At 51.0% G+C, this 24707-nt stretch overlaps 2 protein-coding genes across 3 annotated transcripts in view; one reads left to right on the top strand and one right to left on the bottom strand.

Annotated features, from left to right (window-relative positions):
* AHCYL1 (adenosylhomocysteinase like 1) overlaps window positions 1-18553 on the top strand; it is a 32832-nt gene extending 14279 nt beyond the window's left edge. The window contains exons 2-17 of one of the 2 annotated variants that reach the window (XM_037152406.2): window positions 5615-5726; window positions 7822-7965; window positions 8948-9048; window positions 9471-9573; window positions 10240-10334; window positions 10882-10988; window positions 11780-11896; window positions 12123-12186; window positions 12941-13029; window positions 13342-13412; window positions 13773-13867; window positions 13955-14053; window positions 14438-14506; window positions 14640-14718; window positions 15837-15957; window positions 16509-18553. In XM_037152406.2, the coding sequence (XP_037008301.1) occupies window positions 5615-5726; window positions 7822-7965; window positions 8948-9048; window positions 9471-9573; window positions 10240-10334; window positions 10882-10988; window positions 11780-11896; window positions 12123-12186; window positions 12941-13029; window positions 13342-13412; window positions 13773-13867; window positions 13955-14053; window positions 14438-14506; window positions 14640-14718; window positions 15837-15957; window positions 16509-16515 (1473 nt within the window). In that variant the 3' untranslated portion in view covers window positions 16516-18553. Of the gene's footprint in view, window positions 1-5614; window positions 5727-7821; window positions 7966-8947; window positions 9049-9470; window positions 9574-10239; window positions 10335-10881; window positions 10989-11779; window positions 11897-12122; window positions 12187-12940; window positions 13030-13341; window positions 13413-13772; window positions 13868-13954; window positions 14054-14437; window positions 14507-14639; window positions 14719-15836; window positions 15962-16508 lie in introns of those variants that run through there. The other variant, XM_037152408.2, reaches the window with a different exon arrangement.
* GSTM3 (glutathione S-transferase mu 3) overlaps window positions 1-24707 on the bottom strand; it is a 229726-nt gene that overhangs the window by 183691 nt on the left and 21328 nt on the right. The gene's annotated exons all lie outside the window — the stretch shown is intronic.

Raw genomic sequence — 24707 nt, 5'->3', positions numbered from 1 at the left:
TCATGTTTGCGGTACCATTTGAAAGTCTAAATTTGTGTGTCTGTATATGTACAGAGGAAGAAACCTAGTGTGGAAAATGACTCAGTTTAGGTGAAGGGTATTATAGGTTTCACTACATTGTTTAAAAAAACTTTGCATGTTGAAAATGGTCATCAGTGTGGCAGCGATGGCTGTGGGTGGGACTGGGGGCACTTTGGGTGTGTTCCTGAAGTCACGGGCATGTTCCAGTAATTCAGATTTCTTCAGTCACTTGTACAAAAAAACATTTTTTTTTAACAGTTGATGACAGTCCAATGCCAGGCGCAAAGGATGGCACATTTTCAAATCTTACTGGTAGTGGCTCGAGGACGAGACGAGTGTGGACAGGTCGATAGCCGAACAGGCACTGGGACGCAGTCCGTCGTGGTTTTCAGATTAGGAAGCCCTTCCCTTCTTATTTGTAGCCATTTTTAGCCTCTCCATCTTGCCTCCAGTTGGCAGTTGGGGACCCGATCACCCAGTTTTACCAGATCACTTTAAGAGAGAACAGCAGCCAGTGAAGTGCGTTGTCGCGTGTGAAGGGAGCGGTGTAGTTGGTAGGGTGCAGCTGCTCTTTGGCAGAGTTGCTCAAACTTTACGTTCCTTCCTCACCATTGAGTGACTCAGCAGCGTGGCCTCCCCCCCCCCCCAGCGCTGGTGAAACATCAAGTTGAATCCCATTGTGAAAGGCATGCTGCTTCTGCCTGGAATTGGATTCTAGCAGTGTGTGTTACATCCTGTTCCTCTTGAGACTCAGAGATGGGGGGAGGGGAAGGACCTGTGTGCTGTGATTAGCTTGCCCATTCCCTGCCCCACCCCCCACCCCCAGAAACTCAGGCCCCATCTGGGGAAACTGAGACCTTAAGAAACTTGAGACTGGGAGGGAGGACCTGGGAAAGCCTGGTCTCTGCTCCGGGATGGAGAGAAGTTGCTGGAGCTGGTGGTGGAGTCAGCCCTGCAGCCCGAGCCTGCGTCCCTGAGATGCATCGGTTCCTGGTGGTGCCCCTGAAGGCAGCGTGTTGGGAAAGGGATGCCCTTCTTGGGGACATTTCTTTTGCCTCATTGAAAGTCTGGAAGACGTTTGGACTGACATAGTTCTTCCAAGTAGTTGGGGCTTGTAGACGACTGTTTCTTTGGATGCGTCTGAGATGGGAATCAGACTGGGGCACCAGGGCTGAGCATCAAGAAAGGGTCTTACACCTGTTTAGCTGACCACCCTACCCTCTTTCCTCTGAAAAAAGAGCTGGGGGGAGAGGATCACCAGAGGAAGAGAGCATCAACCAGGAGACGTGTGAGAGAGAGGTCGGCAGAGGACCGGAGGGTGTCCTCGTCAGCACACCGCTCACTGATCAGTGATTGACCCTGTTCGCGCCTCCAGCTCCTGGTGGTCGCTTTTTGCTCGGTTGCTGAGTATTGGCTAAGAGGTATGCTGATTGTAATTTTTTCACAGGAAAATCTGCACACGTGCATGCTGGTGGAGACCACGGGAAAGATGACGTAAGAAATTTGGGGATGTCTCAGAGTCAGTGTGCCCGAAGGAAGAGGGTACTGGCTGTTTCAGATAGTAATCCCCAGCAGTGAGAAAGACTGATCCCTCTGCGTGCTCCTTAAGTGTGCTTCCTTAATGATTTGTTTTTCTGATACTTGCTGTTTACCTTGAGTTTAGTCCTTCACTCTTAGGAGGAAACCTTTCTGAGGAAATGGAAAGCTCTCAGATAGGCTTGTGGAATAACAGGCTTAAAGCGCAGTCTGGCCCACCCTCTGGTGTTTGGGGGCCGAGTCAAGAGCACCCGGGCGCGAGGCTGTGAATGAAGACTGCGGTGTGTAGCACAGTCCTGACGAAGCAAAGGGGGTTCTGTGACAAAACCACTCGTGTTCACATTCATTGCACAGTGGGTTAGAGCACGTCTGCAGGTTGGAAGGGACCGCGTCTGCTTCCACAGCTCTCTGCCGAACTGGCACTGGGTCCTTGAGTGGTGCCTGCCCAGTGGGTGGCTGGAGAACGTGCTCCGCGAATATTATCCTGATCCCCTTCCCTCCCCTGTGAGTTGTAGGGGAATTCGGGTGGGGAATTTGGGCGGGTTAATTCTCTGACTCAGGAACTCTAGGCACAGTTGGGTGGGGCTGGGCAGGAAGGAAAGCTGAGTGGCGTGAGTCTGCACAGGGAGGCCCGTGTTCGTGGAAGTTGGCTGCTCGGCCTCTGATGGGAGCACAGGGGTTGGGGTCAGCCGAGTGCGCGGTGCACAGCCACGTGCCTCCTCTCAGCTCACTGTGCACCAGATCCCCGTGAGGTGGCGGGTGTGCCTGGCCCCAGGGAGCTTTTCCTTCCCTGGAGCTTTCCCGTAAGTTCCCAGTAGCACACGGGGAGAGAGTTAACTCTCGTACCCACTGAGCTATTTGAAGAGGTGCTCTAAAATAGCACGTTAAATTGGCCTGACAGTTAACTGAGTTTTTAAGGCACAGCAGCAGACTTCTGTATTTGGGTGTGCTATTTGGAGAATGGCTCGGTCTGACCTTCCGGCCTGTCTCGGACACGGCAGTAGTTCAAGAATGGGACGCTGTTGTGCGTGCTGTGAGGAAGGTTGGCATGTAGGGTGGCGAGTGTCCAAACAAACAGTTCTTTAACGGGATTTTTTGATTTTCAGATACTTCCTGGACTTAGCTATCTATCTCCTTTTTCCTCCTCCACCTCCCCATCCTACGCCATATTTAGCCGTAGCATTTCCTTACCCGTCTGGATTTGAAGAAACTCTAAAGGACACCAATTAAGACTTAAGAGTGATGGGAAGAAGTCGTGATAATGGAAGTAATGTAAACAGAACAACTTTGGATTTTGTTTTGACCTCGCGGATCATACTTGGCCTAAATGCAGCGAGGCCAGCCTGCTTATCAGGCCGTGACGGAGCTCTGGTGTCACTACAGAGAAAATCTGCCACGTCCGAAATTGCTTTTGGCAGCAGGGGTGGTGTTTACCACGGAAGGTGAACGACACCCTGGGGTGTGGAGGATGGAGCTCCTAGCTGGGGGTGGGAGAGGAGATGAGGTCATGGAGCATCTCTGTGTCGCTGGACCACCCTGTTTATAAGCAGGGAAAATATCAAAGCGACAAGGACAGCCAGCCCCCCATCCGAATCACGGCTTGAGATCCCATTCCGCCCACTTGGAGTACGGGGCCGTATTTGTCGTCTGTGAGGTGGGGCTCTGCACTGATCCCAAGCTGCTTGCAACACAGTCTGATACTTTTATTCCCACAGCTTACTGTTTTTAGATGGCAAAGATTTGCTTTAGGCGACTGATGACCTGTATTAATATGTGGTGGAATGTGACTCAGTTCTTAGGGTGCCGAGGAAACAGTTCTATCTTACCGCAGCTGCCCCTGCTCTATTTTTTTATTTAAAAAACTGCAAATGTTACAGCAGTTCCCACCCCCACTCTGGTAGGCGGTGCCTGGGAAGATACGAAAACCTTTTGAAAAGAGATGAACGGGAGGGAGCCGAAACAGCCAGGAAAAGAGTGCAGCTTCTGCATAGGCTGCCACTCAAGGATGAGGAGGCAGAGGGAGGAAGGGCTGCCTCCAGAGAGAGTTCAGAGGCACCAATGGTCCCTTGACTGTGTGTTTATTTCCGCCATCAAAATGACCGCACATTGGGACGAGAGTCATCACCTTGGTCCCGTGTCCATTCATCCAGTGAAACCCTTTGCTGGCTGTGGGAGTCATGTGAGCACTCAGCAGGGAGTCCTGTCTGGGGGTCCGGAAGGGCAAGCACTGAGCTGTGGCCACTTCAGTGGGTTTGGGGTGTTGTTTTTTTGAGTTTTTGGCTTGGGGGTGTTTTTTGGGTTTTTTTGAAAGGCAGTTTTGTTTTTGACATTTAAGCTATTTAAAGTTTTAGCCCCTAAAATGAAAAAGATGCTTCAGAAATTGTGGTGCGCTGTATATGTGGTTTAGCTTGGATCTTTATTATTAGTCACTTATGTGTCTTTGAAATTTTACTGATCTTCGAAGGCGTGTGCAGGGCTCACTTATTCTAGAGATAATTACTGAACACTCCCTGTGCACACACCCTGGGCTGCATAGTGGGACACGCAGCCCCTTCCCTGCCCTGCCCTGCCCCTGCCCCTGCCCCTGCCCCGAGACAGCAAAGCAGGCTGTGGACTCCGCCTCCCCCTCACTTCGCAGCGGGGCCTGAGGAAGAAAACTTGCCCAGTCTGGAGGTGCATCCGAGTGTTCCGCTCGGGTGTAGCTCTCGGGCCTGCTGCCCTAAGGTAGTGGCTGTTACTGCAAGGCGAGTCTCTGTGTTTCTCCTTGGTGTGAACCCCAAGTCTGTGTTCCCCTTAACTGCGGTTTTATTCCCTGTGGAGACCTACTGATTCATGAACTGATCTGTTCCCACCAGCCGCCCCTCCCTGGGCTGCACATTTAAGCCTGATTCGCAGGCTGCCTTGGCCCTGGCTGGAGGGTACATGTGGCGGAGGAGGGGGCTTCTGGGAGCTGAAACTAATGGGCAGTTCACTGTTCCTGGCTTCAAAGCGGCTGCGACGTGTTGCTAGCATTACAGAGAGAAGATTTTAACCTGCGATAGCTTACATTTCCAGAGGTGTTTGCTGAAGACTTAGCTTAATGGGTTCTCCATGGAAACGTTTTCAGATTTAGTCACTGGGGTTGTGAGGGAAGTCTCAGTTCAGATTCTCAACCCGTTCTCTTTCAGGAGGCTGAAGCTTGAACGAAAGGGTTTGTCGGGATTTAACTAGGAATTCAGGAGGAAGGTTTATAGAAGAAAGGGTTTCATACTCTTGCGAAACAGCCATTAATTAGCCTGTAAATAATATTAATTATAAACTGTCTGCTCTTGATTAAAGCCAGTTTTCCAAGTATCTTTCAAACAATTGCCGAGTTCTGGTTCATTTCACTTAAGGAAGTTTTCAAGGCAGAGCTTACCAAGTCATTACTTTCTCCTTCCTTCCAGTGAGTCCTGACTAAGTTGGAATTCAGTGTGGTGTGTAGATGTTTTTAATGTCTTTTTCATTAGTGTATTCTGGTATGTCACTGCACATGGAAGGTTCTGGGACACCACACTGGGTTTGTGAAGTGGAGGCGTGTGATTGGCCTCGACTGCTGGCAGCCTAGTGCTCATCGTCACTCCAGTGCGTCTCTTCACAATTGTTTCCAGAAAGAGGATCATTGCTGTCTTCAGGATAAGAATGTGCTTCCAGAGACTGTTCTGAAAAAGGAACAAGCAGGCAGAAGCACTGGGAGATTATGCCTGGTTTTGAAGGAGTTGGGAGGAAGGTTAAAGGGTTTAATGTACCAAGGTTAGAAGAGGAAAGAAAACTTTATGGAACATGGGAAGGAAAATTTATGAAGTTGGACAGGTACTGAAATTTCTGCTGAAACAGTGGGGCAGAGACAGTCGCTATCATTTTGGGAGGAGTAGGAGGAAGGCAGCCCCCGCCGCCCCCAGTCCTGGTGGGAAGAGTGTCAGGCTCCGTGGTAGGAGCTTCATGATGACAGCTTAGGGAAGACACCACGTGGCCTTTAAAAATGGAACATTGCATAGAGTCCTTGTAAGCTTTCAACGTTTTTATCTTCCTCCTACAGCAAATCCAGTTTGCTGATGACATGCAGGAGTTCACCAAATTCCCGACCAAGACGGGCCGCCGGTCTTTGTCACGGTCCATCTCGCAGTCCTCCACGGACAGCTACAGCTCAGGTAGGCGGGCACTGCCTGGGGCCCTTACCTGCGGCCTGAGAGGGCCTCCTGTCGGGGCTGCCACCGTGTGCTGGGAGCGAACCACGGCGGAGCGAACCACGGCCGGCTGGGCAGCGGGGGGGTCCTAGCCAGCCAGCCCTGTCGCTGAGGACGCTCCCGTCATCGCGAGGCTTTCTTCCCCCGGCTTTCTCTGCGTGTGGTCTGTGGCCAGGGCCAGTCCCCACACCCACGTTCATCTGTCCATCAGCCACATCACCAGAAGAGGGAAATCAGTGGTATCTAGGCGGACAGAACTGGCCTTGAAGATAGGTGCATTGTGAAAGCATAATTTCTGATTTCTTTGACATATTCCCTGCTTCCTCTTTCTTTCTTGCCTCCAAGACTTCTTGAATTGTAACAGTAAAAATTAGTCTTTTGCTCCTCTCATTGACCAGGCCGTCCTTTCTGTTGAAGTGCCTTCCCCTGCCCACCCCAGAGTGGGAACGGTTCCCACCACCCAGACGGGCCCTGGTTCTGTTTCTCTTTAGTCTCCTCTCCAGGCTCAGCCCCGTGTGGGTGGTCTGCTGTGCCCTTGTCACCTTCAGAGTGGGCACTGGAGGACTGACTCGGAGAGGACACAGAACCTCAGGATCTGCCTGCTGGGGGGGACCCACACTGCGGGGTGCACGGGGCACCGCATCCAGCCCCCCTTATCCAGCTGAGGAGGTGTTGCCAGAAGGTGCAGAGGCTGCCCACAGGCAGAGGTTGCAATTAGTGGCAACCAAGGCATTTGTGCCAAATCCATTGCCTTTTGCCAGAATATCGTTGTATTGTCTTGTTAACATTAAGGCCAGGGCTTTAGGTACAAGGAATGTAAACTAACAAATTTTTAAAAACTTACTCTCCACCCTGCCTGATAACCCAACACAGACAAGGTAGGCAGACGGGGCAAAAGGCAATACGCAAGGTTAAGTACTGAAACACATGAATGTACAGACTCACCACGGGCCTGTGTGCAAGAAGAGGTTCCAGTATAATGGCTGTCATAAATGAAGAGGTATCTTGGAGTGACAGACACAAAATGTGGTGGGTAACAAGGAGGCTGGCTATTCACAGCTAACAAAGACTCAATCGTGAAGGACTGAGTTACAAGAGGGAGAAAGATGGAACGAGTGGACAAAGCTTTAACAAAGGCTTCAAAGATCTCGATGGCCGTGTGTTGGGGGAACCTACTAGAGCATTTCTGGAAGCTTGGTGATGCGGCCAGGCTGTGCTAGGCGGGCAGGCACCTCCAGTGGTGTCTGTTTGCTGGTAGTACTCAGAAGGCAGTAAGAGAGTCTGGTGCGGTGGCAGGGACGGCGATCAGGGAGATACCCGATTCCCACGGGACGTAGTGATCTGGGAGCTAAGGGGGGTGGTGGCGTATCCTCCTGCATGTCTGTGTGAAAGGGCATTCCAGTTTTTACGGGAAGCCCATTTTTAGGGCGAGAGCTGCTCACTCACCTGGCCTGTCATTTCTTTCCATCTCTGTGTTCCTTGAGCGCAGCCTGGTGCGAAAGCCCTTGTAAGATCGTCTCACCACTTTCCTTTGTATTCGTGGTTCTGAGTATGGTCCTCTGAACCACGCCTGGGGACATGTCGGAAATGCCAGGTCTGGGGTCCTACCTGAGACCTGAAGGGGATTTCGGCGGGGGGGTGGGGTTAATGCTTTAGGTGCTTAAGTTTAAGACCGGTGATCTAGAGAAATGGCATTCCTTATGTGCCCTAAATGACTCTTCCATTTTTGATAGTCTGGTTCTAATTCGGATGGGGATGTGGTACCCCGATCATCTGGGATTCACTAGAATTGGTGCCAGATTGGAGTCAGTAGCTCCTTATCAGGGGCACTAATGGCACCATCTCATGGGGTGGGTGCGAGGGCCAGAGCCCTGAGGGGGCCCCAGCAGTTCCGCTCCCGCCTCCTAGACCCTGGGGGAGCGCAGCTGAGAGTGACTTCAAGGTGGCTGTGACGGAGAGTGTGGGCTTAACATAAACAGGAGTCCCTTGGGGACCGCACTCTGTGGAGTCGGGGCCATTGAGGTTTCCTTGCCCTCATTTCTCTCTCTCCTGGCTCTAGCGGCATCCTACACAGACAGCTCTGACGATGAGGTTTCCCCCCGAGAGAAGCAGCAGACCAACTCCAAAGGCAGCAGCAACTTCTGCGTGAAGAACATCAAGCAGGCAGAATTCGGACGCCGGGAGATTGAGATCGCAGAGCAAGGTAAAGGAAGGGAGTGGGGGGACCAGGAGCAGCCTCTTACTAGTCACCAGGCTCTGCAAACATTTTGAGGCTAGGAGCTAACTTGAAGGTCTCCTGGGAAAAGCCAGGATCCCAGACTCTTGTACAGTCAGATCTGTGTATGGAGCTTGGCCTCCGGGTTCTCGTTCTTGTCCTCCCTGCTTCTTCAGCATGTGGTAATAATACAGGGTAGTTTCTGTCCCCCCCACCCACCCCACACCCACAGCACCACGTCCAGGGACCTAGCTGTGGGGTCAGCTAGTCCGGGGCCACTGCTGTGCGGTGGTGATGAGCTCTACAGGACCCAGCCTTCCCAGAAGCAGTGGCGTGGGAGGGTCTTCAGCAGGACAGAGTGACCTAGAGCTTCATTTGGTCTTCAGTCCTGGGCCCCCTCTGCTGGAACAAGAGTAAAAGTGACTGACAGTCAAGTCACCGTCTCTCCGTCCCACATCCAGTACCATCTCCTTACTCCTGTGCTGCTTCCCATTGAAGCACGTTCTGTCCTGGGAGGGAGAATGGAAACCAAAGGGACTGGCTGGGAGAACAGGGTTAGACAGCAGAGGAAAACGGGAGCAAGTGGCTGCTGCCGCGGGGAAGGAGCTGCCCCAGTGCTGTGGTTTGGTTGCGTGTAGGAGCCCCTTAGCCAGCTCTGTGGCCACTCCCCTCTCCCCCCAAAGGAAGGAGGAGACACCCTCTATTCGATCAGTTTTGAGCATTATATTCTCTGTGTAGTCCTTTGCGTACAAGGCTGAAACAGTAGAAGAGAGAAATTCCAAGTGAATGGGCGACAAGCTCCCCTGTTGTTTGCTGGCGAAGCTGCCAGTTCTCCCAGAAACAGGCTCAGGGTTTTCCCGACTTACCGCGCCCCATCGCTCCGGACCCAGCCCTGCCCTCCCTGTGGCCGGGACAGGAACCGGCGCTGTTGCCCGTGCAGGCCCAGCTCAAACCCTCTGTTCTTTCACAGACATGTCTGCTCTGATTTCACTCAGGAAACGCGCTCAGGGGGAGAAGCCCTTGGCTGGTGCTAAAATAGTGGGTTGCACACACATCACAGCCCAGACCGCGGTGAGTTCAATGGGAGAAAACTGCGAAACTTCTGATGGGGAGGGGGAAAGAGCACCTTTTTTTTTTTTTTAACTTGCTTTTCCTTCCCTGTCTGTCCGACCTCCAGATGCTCACTACTAGACGGAGGCGCCCTGTTGCACAGTGGTGGGGCTTCCTGCTTTGTCTGTCTGGGTGTGACCTGCTTTTCACGAACCTGGTGTAGGGAGAGCTAGATTTGCATAAACAGGATTGTCACAAAAATGTCGAGACCTTAAAAATATATCTTTTGGGAACCGTCAGATAGCAATGTGCTGTCTCACTGGATCACGCCCTCCTGTGACTTCCCAGTGTCAGGCCTGCCAGAGTTGCTGGGTGTGGTGTTCCGCCGTGCCACTCCCGTCTGCCCTCCTGTCCCTCACCCGCCCTCCTGTGCACCCACACAGGTGTTGATAGAGACCCTGTGCGCCCTGGGCGCTCAGTGCCGCTGGTCTGCCTGCAACATCTACTCGACGCAGAATGAAGTGGCTGCAGCACTGGCCGAGGCCGGTGAGTTCAGCCCCTTGTCCTCGTCGTTATTACCAGCTGTGCCTCCAAACAATGCCCAAACATAGGTCATGTATCAGAATTGTCTTTACAGCGAGCGCCGTGCCTGTGTAGGGCTGTACAATGTGGAGGGCAATGAAAATAGCAGCAGGAAGAACACAGATAATAGGATTAAGGTTCAGACCCCTGACGATATATCATAGAGTCATTAACAAGCAATCTTTGAAAAGAATCTAATTACCTGGGGCAAGTGCCCAGTTCTGACGTTGAATGAATGAGGAAAAATGTTAAAATACATGGGCCGTAGAGAAATATGAGCTCAGCGGGCCTCCCTTCACCACTGGTCTCATCCCTTTCACTGGAACACACGAAGTGCCTTCTGGATTGGTGCTGCGTGAGGTCTTTGTGTTCATTGTTACCTCGAAAATATGTGGACCACTTGTGAGTCCCATTAAACATGAAACAATTGTTACTGTTAAAATGTTCAGAAGAAAAGCACCTGAAGTCTCTTTAAGGACCTCACCTTTGCCCAGGATTCTCGGAGAGCAACTTTGTAACACTTCGGTTTTTGTTATTTACTCTTTTCTGGTGTTTATGGCAAAAAACTTAGGGGGTTCAGAAACAAAACTAGGGAGAGGCCGGCTGACCTGCATCCGTCTGTCTGTGCAGGAGTCGCGGTGTTTGCGTGGAAGGGTGAGTCGGAAGATGACTTCTGGTGGTGCATCGACCGCTGCGTGAGCACGGATGGGTGGCAGCCCAACATGGTAATCACGCACCCCCACCGCACTTGGGCAGGAGAGCCGTTTCCTCCCCGCCCAGAGCTCGGTTCCCTGAGTGCTGTGGGTGTCTGGTCTGCCTCGCGCACTCTATCACGGAAGCATTCAGCCTGACACCTGTTCGGAGTGGGTCTGAGCGCTGAGTGGGCAGGTGGGGAGGATGGGGCTAACTGAGCACGTGCGGCTCCGACGGCAGAACAAAACGGCAGGAAACGGCATGGTGCCTCCGTGGAGTAGGGTCCTCGCTCTTCCTGCCCCGGCTCCTGCATTCAGCGGGGCTGCAGAGTTCAGATCTCAACTAAACATAAGTGTGTGGTTAGCCTAACACTTGCCACTAGAGCCTGGAACACACTTAGCAATCCTTTTAACCATTTTACACCAAAAAATTCAACTCTACTGTCCACGCAGCTCTCGGGAGCTCCAAGGAGCGTTCTTCCAAAGCAGATAGGACTCTCGCTCCAGCACAGAGAGGGGGTTCGCAGTCCCCCAGCTCTAGCAGCCTGATGCCCATAGACGTCTTCTGGCTGTTCTGTAGATCCTGGACGATGGGGGAGACCTAACCCACTGGGTCTATAAGAAGTACCCAAACGTGTTTAAGAAGATCCGAGGCATCGTGGAGGAGAGCGTGACTGGTGTTCACAGGTAACAGACGCCGCAGCTGCTGCCCGTGCCCTTGACCCGGCGAGACCTGCCGTCTCTCCGGCTGTGGGGCCGCGTTTCGGGCCTGCAGGGACTCGGCCCGAGAGTCTCCGTTAGATGAGACTGCTTGAGATTTTACTTTTGAGAAAACCGAAGAGACCCTGAGAGGAAGCGACTTCAGGCTCTAGTTTACACATCTTTCTGTCCCTCTGACTCCACTGGGATTCTCAGCCAGGGAGGGAGGCAGGGAGTGAGTATGTCTTGAAAAACTGGATTCAATATTGTATTATAATTGTATACTTGGAACTGGAAAAAATTCTGTTGTAAAAAACCGTACATTAGACATACTACACAAAGTAAACTGGGCAAAGTATCCTTGGCTCGTCAGAGCCCCTGAAAGATCCCCGCGATAGTGTCTCTCGCTGGGGGCAACGCTGCCCGGGCCCTCGCGCACACGGGGAACCAGGGCAGGGTCACGGTCATCTCGCTTGTCAGAGGTAGGCGTGGGCTCTGTGAAGACTGGGAGAAGGCCGGTCTAGGGACGTACATCCCCTTCTGTGGAAGAGAAGTCAGTTTCTTCAACTGAAAGGGTATTTTTCCTTCCAAAAAAAGGGGGTGGCGGTGGAGAAAATGAAGTGAGGAGGGGTGACAAGGATGTCGTCTTATTTACCCGTGTCCTTGGGCGTGAACAAGGCTGGGGCGGGCGCGTGGCGTCAGACGGGAATCGGGTGGATTTTGCCACATGCTGCTTTACCAGCTAACCTGGTTGTTCTTGTGGCTTCCTCTCCCTTCAGGCTGTATCAGCTCTCCAAAGCCGGGAAGCTCTGCGTTCCAGCCATGAACGTCAACGATTCTGTCACCAAACAGAAGTTCGATAACTTGTACTGCTGCCGAGAGTCCATCCTGGACGGGTGGGTGGAAGTGCGGCGCCCTTCGAGCTCATGGGCGGTGGGTGCGGGCGGGGGTGCAGTATCGGTCTGTATAGCCCCAGGCCCGTCCCCGGGTTTTCCTTTGGCTTCGAAGGGCCCACTTCATACTGGGCAGAGCCAGCTTCCGCTTGCAGTTCTTTTCATTGTGTGCGGAGGGGCTGTGTTCAAGCTGGTAGTGCACGCGCTGAGCCCCCGTCTGTCCCCACAGCCTGAAGAGGACCACGGACGTGATGTTCGGTGGGAAGCAAGTGGTGGTGTGCGGCTACGGCGAGGTGAGGAGCCAGCCAGTGTGTCTCCTCTCGGACTCAGCGGGGTTGCTGAGGGACGACCAGTCAGGGTGGGGTCACTGATCCGAGCTTTGAAGGATCTCCTAGACACTGTGTCTCATTTAGCAGAAGTCCTTTATGCAGGTTCTGGGGAAAGACATACAGAGTGAGTGAGTTTTCAGATTTTACCACTTCGTCTTATGGAACAGCATGTTGGCATCACTTCCCCTTGTCGGTAACGATGGTTTCTGAGACTTAATTCGAGGGAATGTGCAGCCCCACGAGCGACGGGCAGTGGAGTGAAGGGTAGAACCCGAAGTGCATGTAGTCCAGTCTCTAAACTGGGGCAAGTGCAGGGACTCACCGTCTGTCATCAGCGATGGCCGGCCAGGGTTCCTGAGCCGCCAGGCTGCCCTTGGGTCCGATGCATCTGAGTGAGTTAGCAGGTTCTTCTGGACCAAGAGACAAGAGGTGACAGTTGCTCTTCCTGGTCTCGTTTCCCTAATGGTGACACTTCACTTCCTTCATCTCCTTTCCTGTCCCAAGCCCCAGCCCTCGCTGTGAAATACAGAATGTCTGACAGAGGGTCACAGCCTACTCTGGATCTGTTTCTGCCCTGCCCGGGTTGGCGCCCCTGCACAGGCCTGCCGGCTGACTGGTGGTCTCAAGGACTTTACTTCCCGCCTCCCCAGGAGCCCCCAGCCCTGGTCCCCGGGCCTCGAGGGACCTGACGGCCCAACCTCTTCCCCGTGCTCTGTAGGTGGGGAAGGGCTGCTGCGCCGCACTCAAGGCCCTTGGAGCCATCGTCTACATCACGGAGATCGACCCCATCTGCGCTCTCCAGGCCTGGTGAGGACAGCGCACTCGGGCCGCAGCCGGCACCTCGGGCTCCTGGGTTTGCTGTTGGGTGCGGGGCCGCTCCTTGCGGAGGAGAAGGCTAGGCTTGCTCTCTCCCTCCATGTAGCCTCGAGCTGTTTGGCACCTGCCCTCCCTGCACGGGGTCCTGAGGCTGGTGCGTGTGGTCGGGCCCGTCTTGTCACTTACCACCCCCGAGGGGGAGCGCTGGACCTGACCGCAGCAAGGGCTTTACTGTCTCGTGCTGTGACCAGCTCTGCCCCCGGCCCCCGTGCTTTGCTCACAGCGTCCTTCGCTCTCTTCCAGCATGGATGGGTTCAGGGTGGTGAAGCTGAATGAAGTCATCCGGCAAGTCGATGTCGTGATAACTTGCACAGGTGAGTTGGGTGCTGTTTTGCGTGGAGCAGTGGTCGCTCGGCTGAGCCTTCAAAGTGCTCAGACTGGCTCCCAGGTGAAGCGAGACCCGTGCCCCGTGCCCCGTGAACTAGAGGAGGCTGCCAGAACCCTCACACGTTTTCCAGAGCAGGGAGCCTTTTTCCCTGGCGGCTTTTTGTGCTGCTCCGTCTTACAGCCAGGTAACACAGCCCACAGAGCTGTCGCCCAGTGTGCGCCTGTTCGCGCACAGCGTGTCCACGCTCTGGAGCACCGGCAGGCCTCCTGTCTGCGTTCTGGCTGACCGCTGCCCAGCACCTTTGTCCCCCAGCACCGCTCTCTTCAGCCCCGCCCCTTCCTTTCAGGAAATAAGAATGTGGTGACTCGGGAGCACCTGGATCGCATGAAGAACAGCTGTATCGTGTGCAACATGGGCCACTCCAACACGGAGATCGACGTGGTGAGCCTCCCGTGCACCTGCGGCCGGCCGGGCCTTTCCCCTGCCTCCCGGGGAGCCCCGCTCCTCACCGTGCTGTCTGCCTTTCAGACCAGCCTCCGCACCCCGGAGCTGACGTGGGAGCGGGTCCGTTCGCAGGTGGACCATGTCATCTGGCCCGATGGCAAACGCGTCGTCCTCCTGGCAGAGGTACACACCCCGGGTCTTCGCCAGCACAGCCCGGGCTGAGTGGTTAGATCCGTGGGGGGCGGAGCCTCTGCTTCCCTGCCGTCTGTCTTTGGGCGACAGTATCTCTCCCATGATCTGGTCACCAAAATAGAATCACAAAAAAAAACACCTATTTTTCACTAAGTAACATACTACTTCCTGGCTGCACATGCGTCTTCAGCTTGTCGGACTCAGGGGCTTGCAGAAAATAAGATGAAACCTGATCTAGAACTCTGACTCCTCCTCTACCCACTGAGCCCTGGGGGTATAGGGGTTCCCCTGCACCAGCATGACTGGTGTGACTCTGGGACATGAGACTGGGGGGGGGGGCGACACCTCTCACCCTGGCTCCCTCTCCCCCTTCAGGGCCGTCTGCTCAATCTGAGCTGCTCCACAGTCCCCACCTTTGTCCTGTCCATCACAGCCACCACACAGGTACGTGACCTCCCGCCCGTTCATCCCACCTGAGATGAGTGGAACTGGGTCTGGACCAGCGCTGCGAGGAGAGGGCCCTGCTGTGTCGCTAAGAAGGGTTTTGGGGTTTTCTGACCCTCTTTTCCCGACTCAGGCTTTGGCACTGATAGAGCTCTATAATGCACCTGAGGGCCGCTACAAGCAAGATGTGTACTTGCTGCCCAAGAAAATGGGTGAGTGGAAAGAGGAGAGACCCCGCCTGACTCCAGCCCGTCGCGTGGTTCGGTAACAGCAGTGTCACGAAAAGCATGGCACTCAGAGTTGTCACCCCTGGCCTGGCACTGACGTTTTGGGGCCTCAGAACAAGTTCTAATCTCCACGAGCCTCAGTTTGTTTTTTTAATCAGTAAAGTAAAATAATACTACATACGTCGCAGAACTGTAGTAAGAATAACAAGCTGGCGAGTGAAAGTGCTTGGCAAGAGGGGTGTGGCTGGATGCGCTTATTACTCTGCAGCCTTGGGAAGTCCAGTGACCTTCCCAGTGTCCCCTCCGTGCTGAGTACTGCTCGGGGCCAGGATGAGACAGAAACAAACGTGGTCTGTATTGTGCATCGGCCTTTTGATACGCAGACAAGCTCCTGTCGTTCTCGGGGACAGCTGTGCTGTGTTGTTGTGACGTATAATGCTTCATCTCCAGTTCTGCACCTTCCTGCTTTGTGATGCCCTCACAACTATAATTGATCGGCCCAAAGCCCTGTCCTCTTAAGCTGAAAAACTTACTGTTCTTATTTCTCAGATTGGTTTTTGTAAAACATTCATTCATAAAAGTAAAGCCCAAGAACCTTACTACATTTATTACATGGAAATGTAATAAATTTGTGCCGGCTGCCTTAGAAATCCTTGGTCCTAAGATTAGAGGCCTTCGTGGGTCTGAACCAAATAGATGTTAACGACACAAGGCCCTTTGAGTTTCCCGGAGTCCACTGGGCCGCGCAATGTGACTGTGGCCCGGTTAAGAAGTGGCCGCAGGAAGGCGAGAGGAATTTGTGGCATGTTGGCCACTGAGGTGAAGCCAAAAGCTTTGCCAGAGGAAGGTGGGGAGGTGCAGGTTCGTCCCATTCTGTCACCGTGGCGAGCGGCTTTCTAAATGCACGTGGGGAAACAGAGAGATGCCCTACTTCAGAAAGGCAGCGAGCATGTCTTTAAGGAAGCCAATTTTGGAGTTGTAGATTCTTCCAAAGTTACTCCACCCTCGTCCATTCTCGAAAAGCTTCAGATGGAGACAGGAGCGGTCACCCCCCAGAGGCAGATTTGAAGTGGAGTCTGCTCCCCTGTCACTGTTCCTCCTAGATGAGTACGTGGCCAGCTTGCACCTGCCGTCCTTCGATGCCCACCTGACAGAGCTGACAGATGACCAAGCAAAATATCTGGGACTCAACAAAAACGGGCCATTCAAACCGAATTATTACAGGTAACGTGGGGGAAAGCGAGTGAGTTCTTCTCCCCAGTACTCAGACAAGCGGCCACCCAGCTTGCCCAAGCAGAGCTAGTGTTACGCCGGTTCGGAAGCATTCGAGAGCCGCACTGAGCTAACGGGGCAGCAGAGGGGTGGTCTCTCTCTGAGCAGATGTGAAGAAGTAGAAGTTTTCTACAACTTTGGAGACTGGGCCGCCCCCCGCCCCCCGAGATTCCAGTACAGTTGGTCTGGGACAGGGCCTAGGCTTATTCTGTAAAAGCTCTCCAGATTATTCGAAAGTATAGGCAGCGCTGAAAACCACTGACTCAGGAACAGGAAGGAAGGAAGGAAAGAAAGAAAGAAAGGAAACTGCTGACTCATTATCAGGGAGTAGGAGGTGACGTTGCCGGAAGTGTCAGAAACTCTGGAAGCACAGGGAAGGGACTGCAGGGATCCCTGGCCTGGGCCGGCGTGGGGCCCTGGACGGTGCGCCTGCTCCTGCCTCTCCTCTCGGGGCGCGTGGGTGGAAGGTGCAGTGCTAGCCCCCGGTCTCTGTCTCTTTCCAGATACTGACGGACCACACCCCCAAGGACCAGCCCACGAGAATCACACAGCTCTCGAAAGCTTTTTAATGATCACTTTTATTTTCTTCCTGTTCCTTTCCTCTTGATGTTTTTTCTGTGATTTCATTCTTGTTTTTCATCTCACTGTCCAAGTTCTGCAGACAGCACGGGAACTTGCTTCGTGGCTCTTTAGATGAAACTGGGGTTCAGGGTCCTTACTCTAGTCACTAAAGAAGGGTTTTACTCTCCGAGCCCAGAAAGGTGGTTCTTTCTTCACCATTTCTGGGGACTTAGTCTTAACTGGGTACCTTATTAACAGGAAGTGTAAGGTACCTTCTAGGTGGAACAATTTGCAATGTCTAAATTGCCTTAAAAGAGCCCATTTCATAGCTGCTGAAATCAGTGCTCTTTGACTTCTTCAGAGGAGCAGGGATGGGACCTGCCAGCCAGGTAGGTCAGACGTAGGTGGTCTACATTAATCCCTCCTAGACGTCCCACCCTGGTTCCCGTGTGGAGGTGCTGCGTCTGGTCCGGGAATGTGTACTAGTGGGTGTGGCCTGTTCAGACCCGGGGGCCCACGCGGACTAGGACAGCCCTTCCTCCACTCCCACCAGACCCTCTCGTTTTTCAGGTTTTTGACCAGACTGCACTCTGTTAAGTTGAATTTTGTCCCCTAACATTTATTTCTGTTGTACAAAAAATATGTAAGGCACATGTTTATAGTCTTAATGCTGAGAAACTGCGTGGGTGGCTAGTTGGTGTCAGTTTCTCTTTTAAAGCTTTGCAGCTAAGAGGGCAGAGCTGAGTCTAGAGAAATGCTGGTTTCAAACTCTGATAAATCCCTGTTCCTAGCCCACAGTTTATAGCTTCAGTGAACTGGGGTCATAACAGCCAATTCTACCAGCTCTGCCCCATGTAGCTTGTGCCGAAGGTGAATTTCTTGGGCCTTTACTCAGTGTAAAGCACTGAGCTGTTTTTAGGATTTATCCCTCAAGAGCAAATTTCTGGACAGCTATGCTTCTGCAGCCTAAACTACGTAAAGGGAGGTAGATGTCAGGGGAGGAGGAAGGATGTACTGGGCCACGGCGAGGGAACACCAGCTGCGGAGACCTTGCCGGGACCTTAGGCCCCCCGTATAACATTAGTTTTACAGAGGTGGTACCACTTTTGATTGACACGTGCCACAAAAAGTTTCTGAACTAAGATCTTAAGGGCAGTTTGTGTGTAGAGAAAGCAGTCTGCACGTCCTGGCTCCTGCTCTCAAAGAATTCCCCAGAGCGGCTCTCAGTGATCAGAGGGTATGTCCCTGGCCCTGCCTCTGCTCACCAGCACTTCTGCATGGTCACGTGGGCTTCGTGCTCCTGAGCTTTACCTGTATAATTATCTAGGATCCTAAATCCTCAACTTGTTCTCACTCATGATCCTTCAAAATTGGGTCAGGTGTTAGTGCTGGGTACTAGGAATTTTAATTTCTCTACTGCCATTGCTCAGAGAGACGGACGTGAAAACAGGAATATAAGAAAGGAAAGCTTTCACTCTGCCCTGCTGCTCCCCCGCAGGGCGCAACGGTCTTGCCAAACTTTTTTCCCTTTCCTCTCCTGTTTCTCCCCACCCAGCCCCTTCCCACTCCTTGCCAGAATGGCCGTGCTTGCTTTTCGGTAGATAGATGCTAAAGGTTCAGGCCCTTTTCCCCAGGGCATGTAACCAGCCAATCAGAACACCACATCCTTTAGGGGAAGTAACCTGGCCAGCAGGGGTATCCATCAGTCAGCTCTGGTGGAGGAAGGGGGCCCAGGTCCTGCCGCCCTCTGGCCTGCCCCTGCTCTCGTGCCTGTTACTGTGTCCATAGGAATAGTAGGTAAGGGCTTCGTCTCTGTCAAGCCATGCAACAAGGACACCGTGGAAGAATGTCTGGCATCAGAAGGAGCATGTGGAGAGCAACTTGGGAGGAACAAGTTTATTTTGTATTGAATGATTTTTATGAATGCAATATTAATCCTTGCAGATGAGCAATAATCATTAAAGTCAATTAAAATGATGAGACCTTATTGGGTGTCTGTGTTGTGTTTGGTTGAACAGCAAAACTTCACTAGAAGCCGTTTTCTCGGCTGGTTTAACAAGTCACAGGCAGTGAGCAGTACCTAGTAGAGATTTGTTGAGGACCCAACATGGGCACTGGAGGCTGAGCTCTCGGTAACATCTTCAGCTTTGCATCCTGAGGGCCTGCTCTGTGCCAGGCACTTCACGCTCACTGTCTTCAGGAAGCAGACCCGCTGCTTCCACTTCAGGGCTCCTCACTTGCGTAGTCCCCGTCTAAGACCTGGACCTAACTCTTTACCTTAAAGAATGTTTCCAGAGTTACGTGAGCTTAAGCTTCTCTCCCACCTCTGAAGTTGTTGCCTTGTCTTCTGATGTGATGTGTATCTATTAACATTGTTCTGCCCTGGCAGGTGTAACTCAGTGTATTGAGAGCTGGCTTACGAGCCAGGAGGTTGCCAGTTTGATTCCCAGTCAGGGCACATGCCCGGGTTGCCAGCCAGGTCCTCAGTTGGGGGCACACAAGGGGCAACCACACATTGATGTTTCTCTCCCCCTCTTTCTCCTTCCCTTCCCCTCTGTTTAAAATAAAATCTTTTAAACAACTGTTCAAAATAATACCTTTTCCATTTTGTTAAATTGGTCCCAATATTGATGATTTCTGTGTAGACTGATAAAAGGGGTGTTTTTTTAAATTCCGTGAGACTCTATCCACACACATAAATCCAAATGCAGATTTCAGAAGTTGTGCGCACGGTCCTCCTCTCTCGGTCCATGAAGTCCAATATATTTTCACTCCGGCCCTAAACAAAAAAAGGTTGCGGAGCCAGGAGCAAAGGCTGGGCTGGTATTGGAGGGAAGGTGTGTTGAAGGCGTTGGATCTGCGCACTAGTAGGAAAGCAGAGGGAGTGTCTGTGAGAGCAGACGGGGAGGGCACTGGGAAGGAAGGGGAGGGCGTCGGACACTGAGAGCTCTCTGCCAGGAGGCAGAGGCTCCATCCATCTGCGTCCTGGGTTTTCTCTGGGGTTGGGGAGTCTCCGCAAACTGATGAAGCAACTTAAAAACTACCTGGGAAGGAATGTATGATTTCGATTTAGAATGTGTAACTAGTAAATTTAGACTTCATGCTCAGTTTTAAGTTGCAATTAATGATATACATATATACACACACATGTACTATTGGAAACTAGACACTATTAGAACTTTTAATAGTATTTTGTTTTTTATTTTTGTTTGCAGTGGGTTTGGAATTGAAGTGCTCAGAAAAGGGAAATCAAATATATTAAGTGTATAAGTGCGTTTGGAAATGTTTAAAGGAGTTTATAAATTGGATATTCAGAGTCTCAATAGTGATTAACATTTACTATGTTTATGAATAAAGATTTATAAGCTGAACTTTAAAAAACATAAAGTAGTATTTTTAATTTATTACTTTAGTAAATTGAATTATTTTTTTTAGCTGAAATGACATCTTTGCCCACACAGCAGCAGCCTTTGAAATGTGCTCTAAAACGAATTGTTCGGGATGGAGCTTTTCTGTGACCCTTGGGCCTTTTCCCCTCACCCTGCAGTCCTGTGGCTGTGGTTCTCCACTTCAACCAGCAGGTGGCGCATCTTTTCACTGGCCAACAAAGGATAATAAATCCACAATCCCTTTTCTGAACCCCTTGTGTTTTAAAATTGAGAATATTTCAGATTATTAGGAAGTAGATGAATACATGGTATATTAGGTAATATGTATTAGGGGGATGTGGAGTAGCATTCAATATCGAATGTCAATAAGCTTGTATTCAGTAAGTTTGTTAACATTTATACAAAAAGGGATAAGTAGTTTTGGCCAAACCAAAGAAATCTTTTTGGTTGTTTAGAAATTTTTCAAATTTCAAAGGCTTGTGGCTCTGGAACGATGAGTAACACATCGTGTCGTGTGACTGACTCCGTCTTGTATGCTTCACAGTTAGGACCCTGGGCCCTCACAGTAATCCCATGAGACAGGCACCACTGCTGTCCCCGTGTCACAGATGGGGACACTGAGGCGGTGGGCGAAGTAACTCACCCGAGGTGCCCTGCTCCTGAGTTGGCGGAGCTGGAATTCACCCAGCCCACCTGGCTCCAGGGTCCATGCGCCACCCTGGGCGACATCACTTCTGGGAAACAGCCCCAAACCAGGGTTCTAGTGTTGGCGCTGCAAGTGGGGTTGGTTAAAAATGCAAATTCCCACCCTGGCTGGTGTGGCTCAGTGGATTGAGTGCTGGTCTGAGAATCCAAAGGTCGCAGGTTCGATTCCCAGTCGGGGCACATGCCTGGGTTGCGGGCCAGGCCCCTGGTTGGAAGCATGTAAGAGGGAGTCATCGATTGACATTTCTCTCCCCCTCTTTTTCCCTCCTCCTTCTAAAAATAAAATCTTTTAAAAATGCAAATTCCAGTGTTCTGTCTCAAACCCTGCAGAGAGAGACAGACTCTCAGGGCCGTGGGGAAGTGGGACATCTCCACAGTCTCGGGGCCGTTGATAAGCAGAGCTAAGGTGTGACCCCAGATCTTTCCGTCTCCCTGCGTCCTCTCTCCTAAGTTACCTTGAGGCTCCCCAGGGTACTTCCGGGCAGTCTTCCCAGGGCCGCCATTTCTCAGCAAAGATTCTCTTAGCAGAAGAAATGGCATGGGCACGAAGACCCAAACTGCAGACACCATGACTTTCCTCCTCGCTCTTCCTGAACGCAAGTCCTGGCAACCCAGGGAACCTGCTTTCAATTGTTTTCAAGCGAAGACTTTTATCTCAAGTCTAATGCTAAGATATGATAAGGGAGGTACTGTCTCTCTCTGGCACTCATACAATGGGAGCAAATCAGCATGTGGGGCCTTTTCCTTATCTGTGCAGTGGGGCTTCCTAATGCCTAGTGAATGAGGTCTTTTTTCTAATTTTCCTCTCAAAATCAAATGTCATATGCAAATATAACTAAATAATATGAACAAGCTCTAACCCCTACTATTTCCCCCCAAAATGTTCAATTGATTTTTAAAAAGATTTTATTTATTTTTTTTAGAGAGGGTAAAGGAGGGAGAGAGAGAGACACCAGTGTGTGGTTGCCCCTGTTGGGGACCTGGCCTGCAACTCAGGCATGTGCTCTAGACTGGGAATCGAACCATGACCCTTTGGTTCGCAGGCTGGCACTTAATCCACTGGGCCACACCAGCTAGGGCTCAATTGATTTTTTTTTAATTTAGAAAATGTTGTGAAAAAGTGCATGAAACAAAATTTGCCATTGAAGCATTTTTAAGTATACAGTTCAGTTATCCTGAATACATTCACACTGGTTTTTTTTTTTTAAGATTTTTTAAAATTTATTTTTAGAGAGAGGGGAAAGGATGGAGAAAGGGAGAGAGAAACCTTGATGTGCAAGAGAAGCAATGGTGGGTAGAAACATCAGTCAGTTGCCTCTCCCACGCCCCCTACTGGGGACCTGGCCTGCAGCCCGGGCACATGCCCTGAGTCAGAAATGAGTGACAGCCTTTTGGTTCACAGGCCAGCATCACTCAGTCCACTGAGCCACACCTGCCAGGGCTACTCTCAGCAATGGTGGTGATTGTTGTGTAACCATCACCACCATCCATCCTTAACTCTTTTTATCTGTAAAACTGAAGTCCCAATGCCCATTAAAATCCAACTCCCACCCTGGCTGGTGTAGCTCAGTGGATTGAGCCCAGGCCTGCGAACCAGAGTATCGCGGTTTGATTCCCAGTCAGGGCACGTGCCTGGGTTGCAGGCCAGTTCCCAGCAGGGGACGCATGAGAGGCAACCACACATTGATATTTCTCTCCCACTCTTTCTCCTTCCTTTCCCCTCTCTTGAAAAATAAATAAATAAAATATTTTTAAAAAAATCCCATTCCCCTCTCTCTGCCCACCCCCCGCTTCCCCCCCCACCCCAACTGGCAACCACCAGTACACTTTCTGTCTCTAAGAATTTGAGTACCTCGTATAAAGTAGAACCATATGGCCCCAGCTGGTATAGCTCAGTGGATTGAGCGCCGGCCTGCAAACCAGACAATCGCGGTTCAATTCCCAGTCAGGGCACATGCCTGGGTTGCAGGCCAGTTCCCAGCAGGGGATGCACGAAAGGCAACCACACAAAGTTTCTCTCCCTCTCTCCTTCCCTTCCCCTCTAAAAATAAAATCTTTAAAAAATTTTTTTAAAAATAAATAAAGTAGAACCATATGTATTTGTCTCTTCGTGAGTGGCTTATTTCATTCAGCCTAATGTCCTTGAGGTTCATCCATGGTGTAGCACGTTGCAGAACTCCCTTCCTCTATGAGGCTGAATAATATTTATTGCTTGTTTTTACCACATTCCGCTGATCCATTCCTCCATCTGTGGACACTTGGGCTGCTTTTTAGCTACTGCGGCGAATAATGCTGCCAAGAACACAGGTGTACAAGTGACTCTTCAAACCCCACCTTCACTTCTCTTGGGTATATATGCTCGGAAGTGGAATTGCCAGATCATGCCGCAACTTTATTTTTAACGTGTGTGCAGAGCAGCTATACCGTGTTCCACAGCAGCGGCACGGCTTTACATTCCCACCTGCGGTGCACGAGGAGGGCACTAGTCTCTGCACACCTTGTCAGCACTTGTTTTCTGGTTCGGGGTAGTAGCTGTCCAACCAAATGTCCGTAAAGTGGTATCTCACTGCATTTGTGATTTGCGTTTCCCTAATGCTAGTGATGTTGAGCATCTTTGCATGTGCTTGTTGGCCATTTGCATGTCTTCTTTGGACAAATGTCTCTTCAAGTCCTTTGTTCATTTTTAAATATGGTCATTCAGTTTCTTGTTGAGCTTTAGGTGTTTTCCATATATTCTGGACATTAATTCCTTATCAGATATGGGATACGGAAACATTTCTCCCGTTCTGTAGGTTGCCCTTTAATTCTGCATAGTGTCTTTTAGATGTACAAATTTACATTTTTTTCATGAAGTCCAGTTTGTCTTTTTTGTTGGTCCCAACTTAACACTATTGAAAATACTACTGCCCGAAACATCAATGGACATATATCTTTGTCTAAATCTTTGGTTCTTTCCTTAGGGTCTATTACTAGAAGCAGAATTACTGAACCAAAATCTTGCCTATTCTGAATGTAGCTGACATAGTGTAGAGTCTTTAAAAGTCAAAATCTCCATCCCCCGCCCCCACCCAGTAGTAGAGCTTAGGTGGGTCAGTCTTAGAACTTGGCCAAACTGTGGCTGTTAAAACTAGATGTCAGTTGTGTAGGATTTGTTAACTTTATCTAAGAAGCCTCTCAGCATTGGCTCTTTTTCTACAAACACCTTAGTTTTTTCTATCAACTTGGTCTAGCCCAGCTTGGATGAAATGTTCATTTACCTTTAAACACCTATTGGGAGGGATTCTGGCAGAAATCATGCAACAGAGACTTTCTGAGAATTGAGCTGGGGGTGTGGAGCAGCCAAGCCAGATGTGGTTCTGGGGAGACAATGATGCATAACATGCCTTTAAGGCCATTACTGCGTAGTGACAGAATGATTGCACATCACCTCTAAGCTGTCTATTGGGCATCTCAGACTTGACATGTGCATAACAGAAATCTTGATCTTCTCCCCAAATCAGTTTTTCTTTCTCCCAGATATCCCTATTTTTATAAGAAATACAACCACACACCCAGTTTCTCAAGCCAAATATTTATGCCTCATTCTTCATGCCTCTCCAACCTGCTGGTAGAAGTCCAGCCTTTCAGTGAGCCCTGTCAAACCAACCTGCATGACACAGAAATACATCAGCCCAAATGCTCCATCCTGGTGCAAACCACCATCTTCCATCTGCATAATCGCCTGATCTGTCAGCCTCCATCCACTCTTGCATCTCTTCAATCTCTTCTCCAAAGTCAGCCACATTGGCCTTTTAAACATCAGACCCTAACACCTCCCTGGTTAACACCTCCAGTGGCTTTCCATTCACTTAGAATAAAATTCAAACTCCTTCCCATGCCCTACAAGGCCCAGCATTATCTGGCCTTCATCTACTACAAGTGCTCCCCTGGCTCATTCAGTTCCTGCCACGCTAACCTCAGGGCCTCCGCTGGGAACTTGTCCTTCTACAGCCTCCGCGGATCTTCGCAGGGCTCTCTCTCGCCCTCCTGTCAGAACCCATTCAAGAT

Source organism: Artibeus jamaicensis, unplaced genomic scaffold (assembly GCF_021234435.1).
Source record: "Artibeus jamaicensis isolate MK-2021 breed Jamaican fruit bat unplaced genomic scaffold, CSHL_Jam_final scaffold_1689, whole genome shotgun sequence".
Classification (NCBI taxonomy): Eukaryota; Metazoa; Chordata; class Mammalia; order Chiroptera; family Phyllostomidae; genus Artibeus; species Artibeus jamaicensis.
Note: the sequence above shows the minus strand (reverse complement) of the source record. Positions and strands in the feature narration are given on the sequence as shown.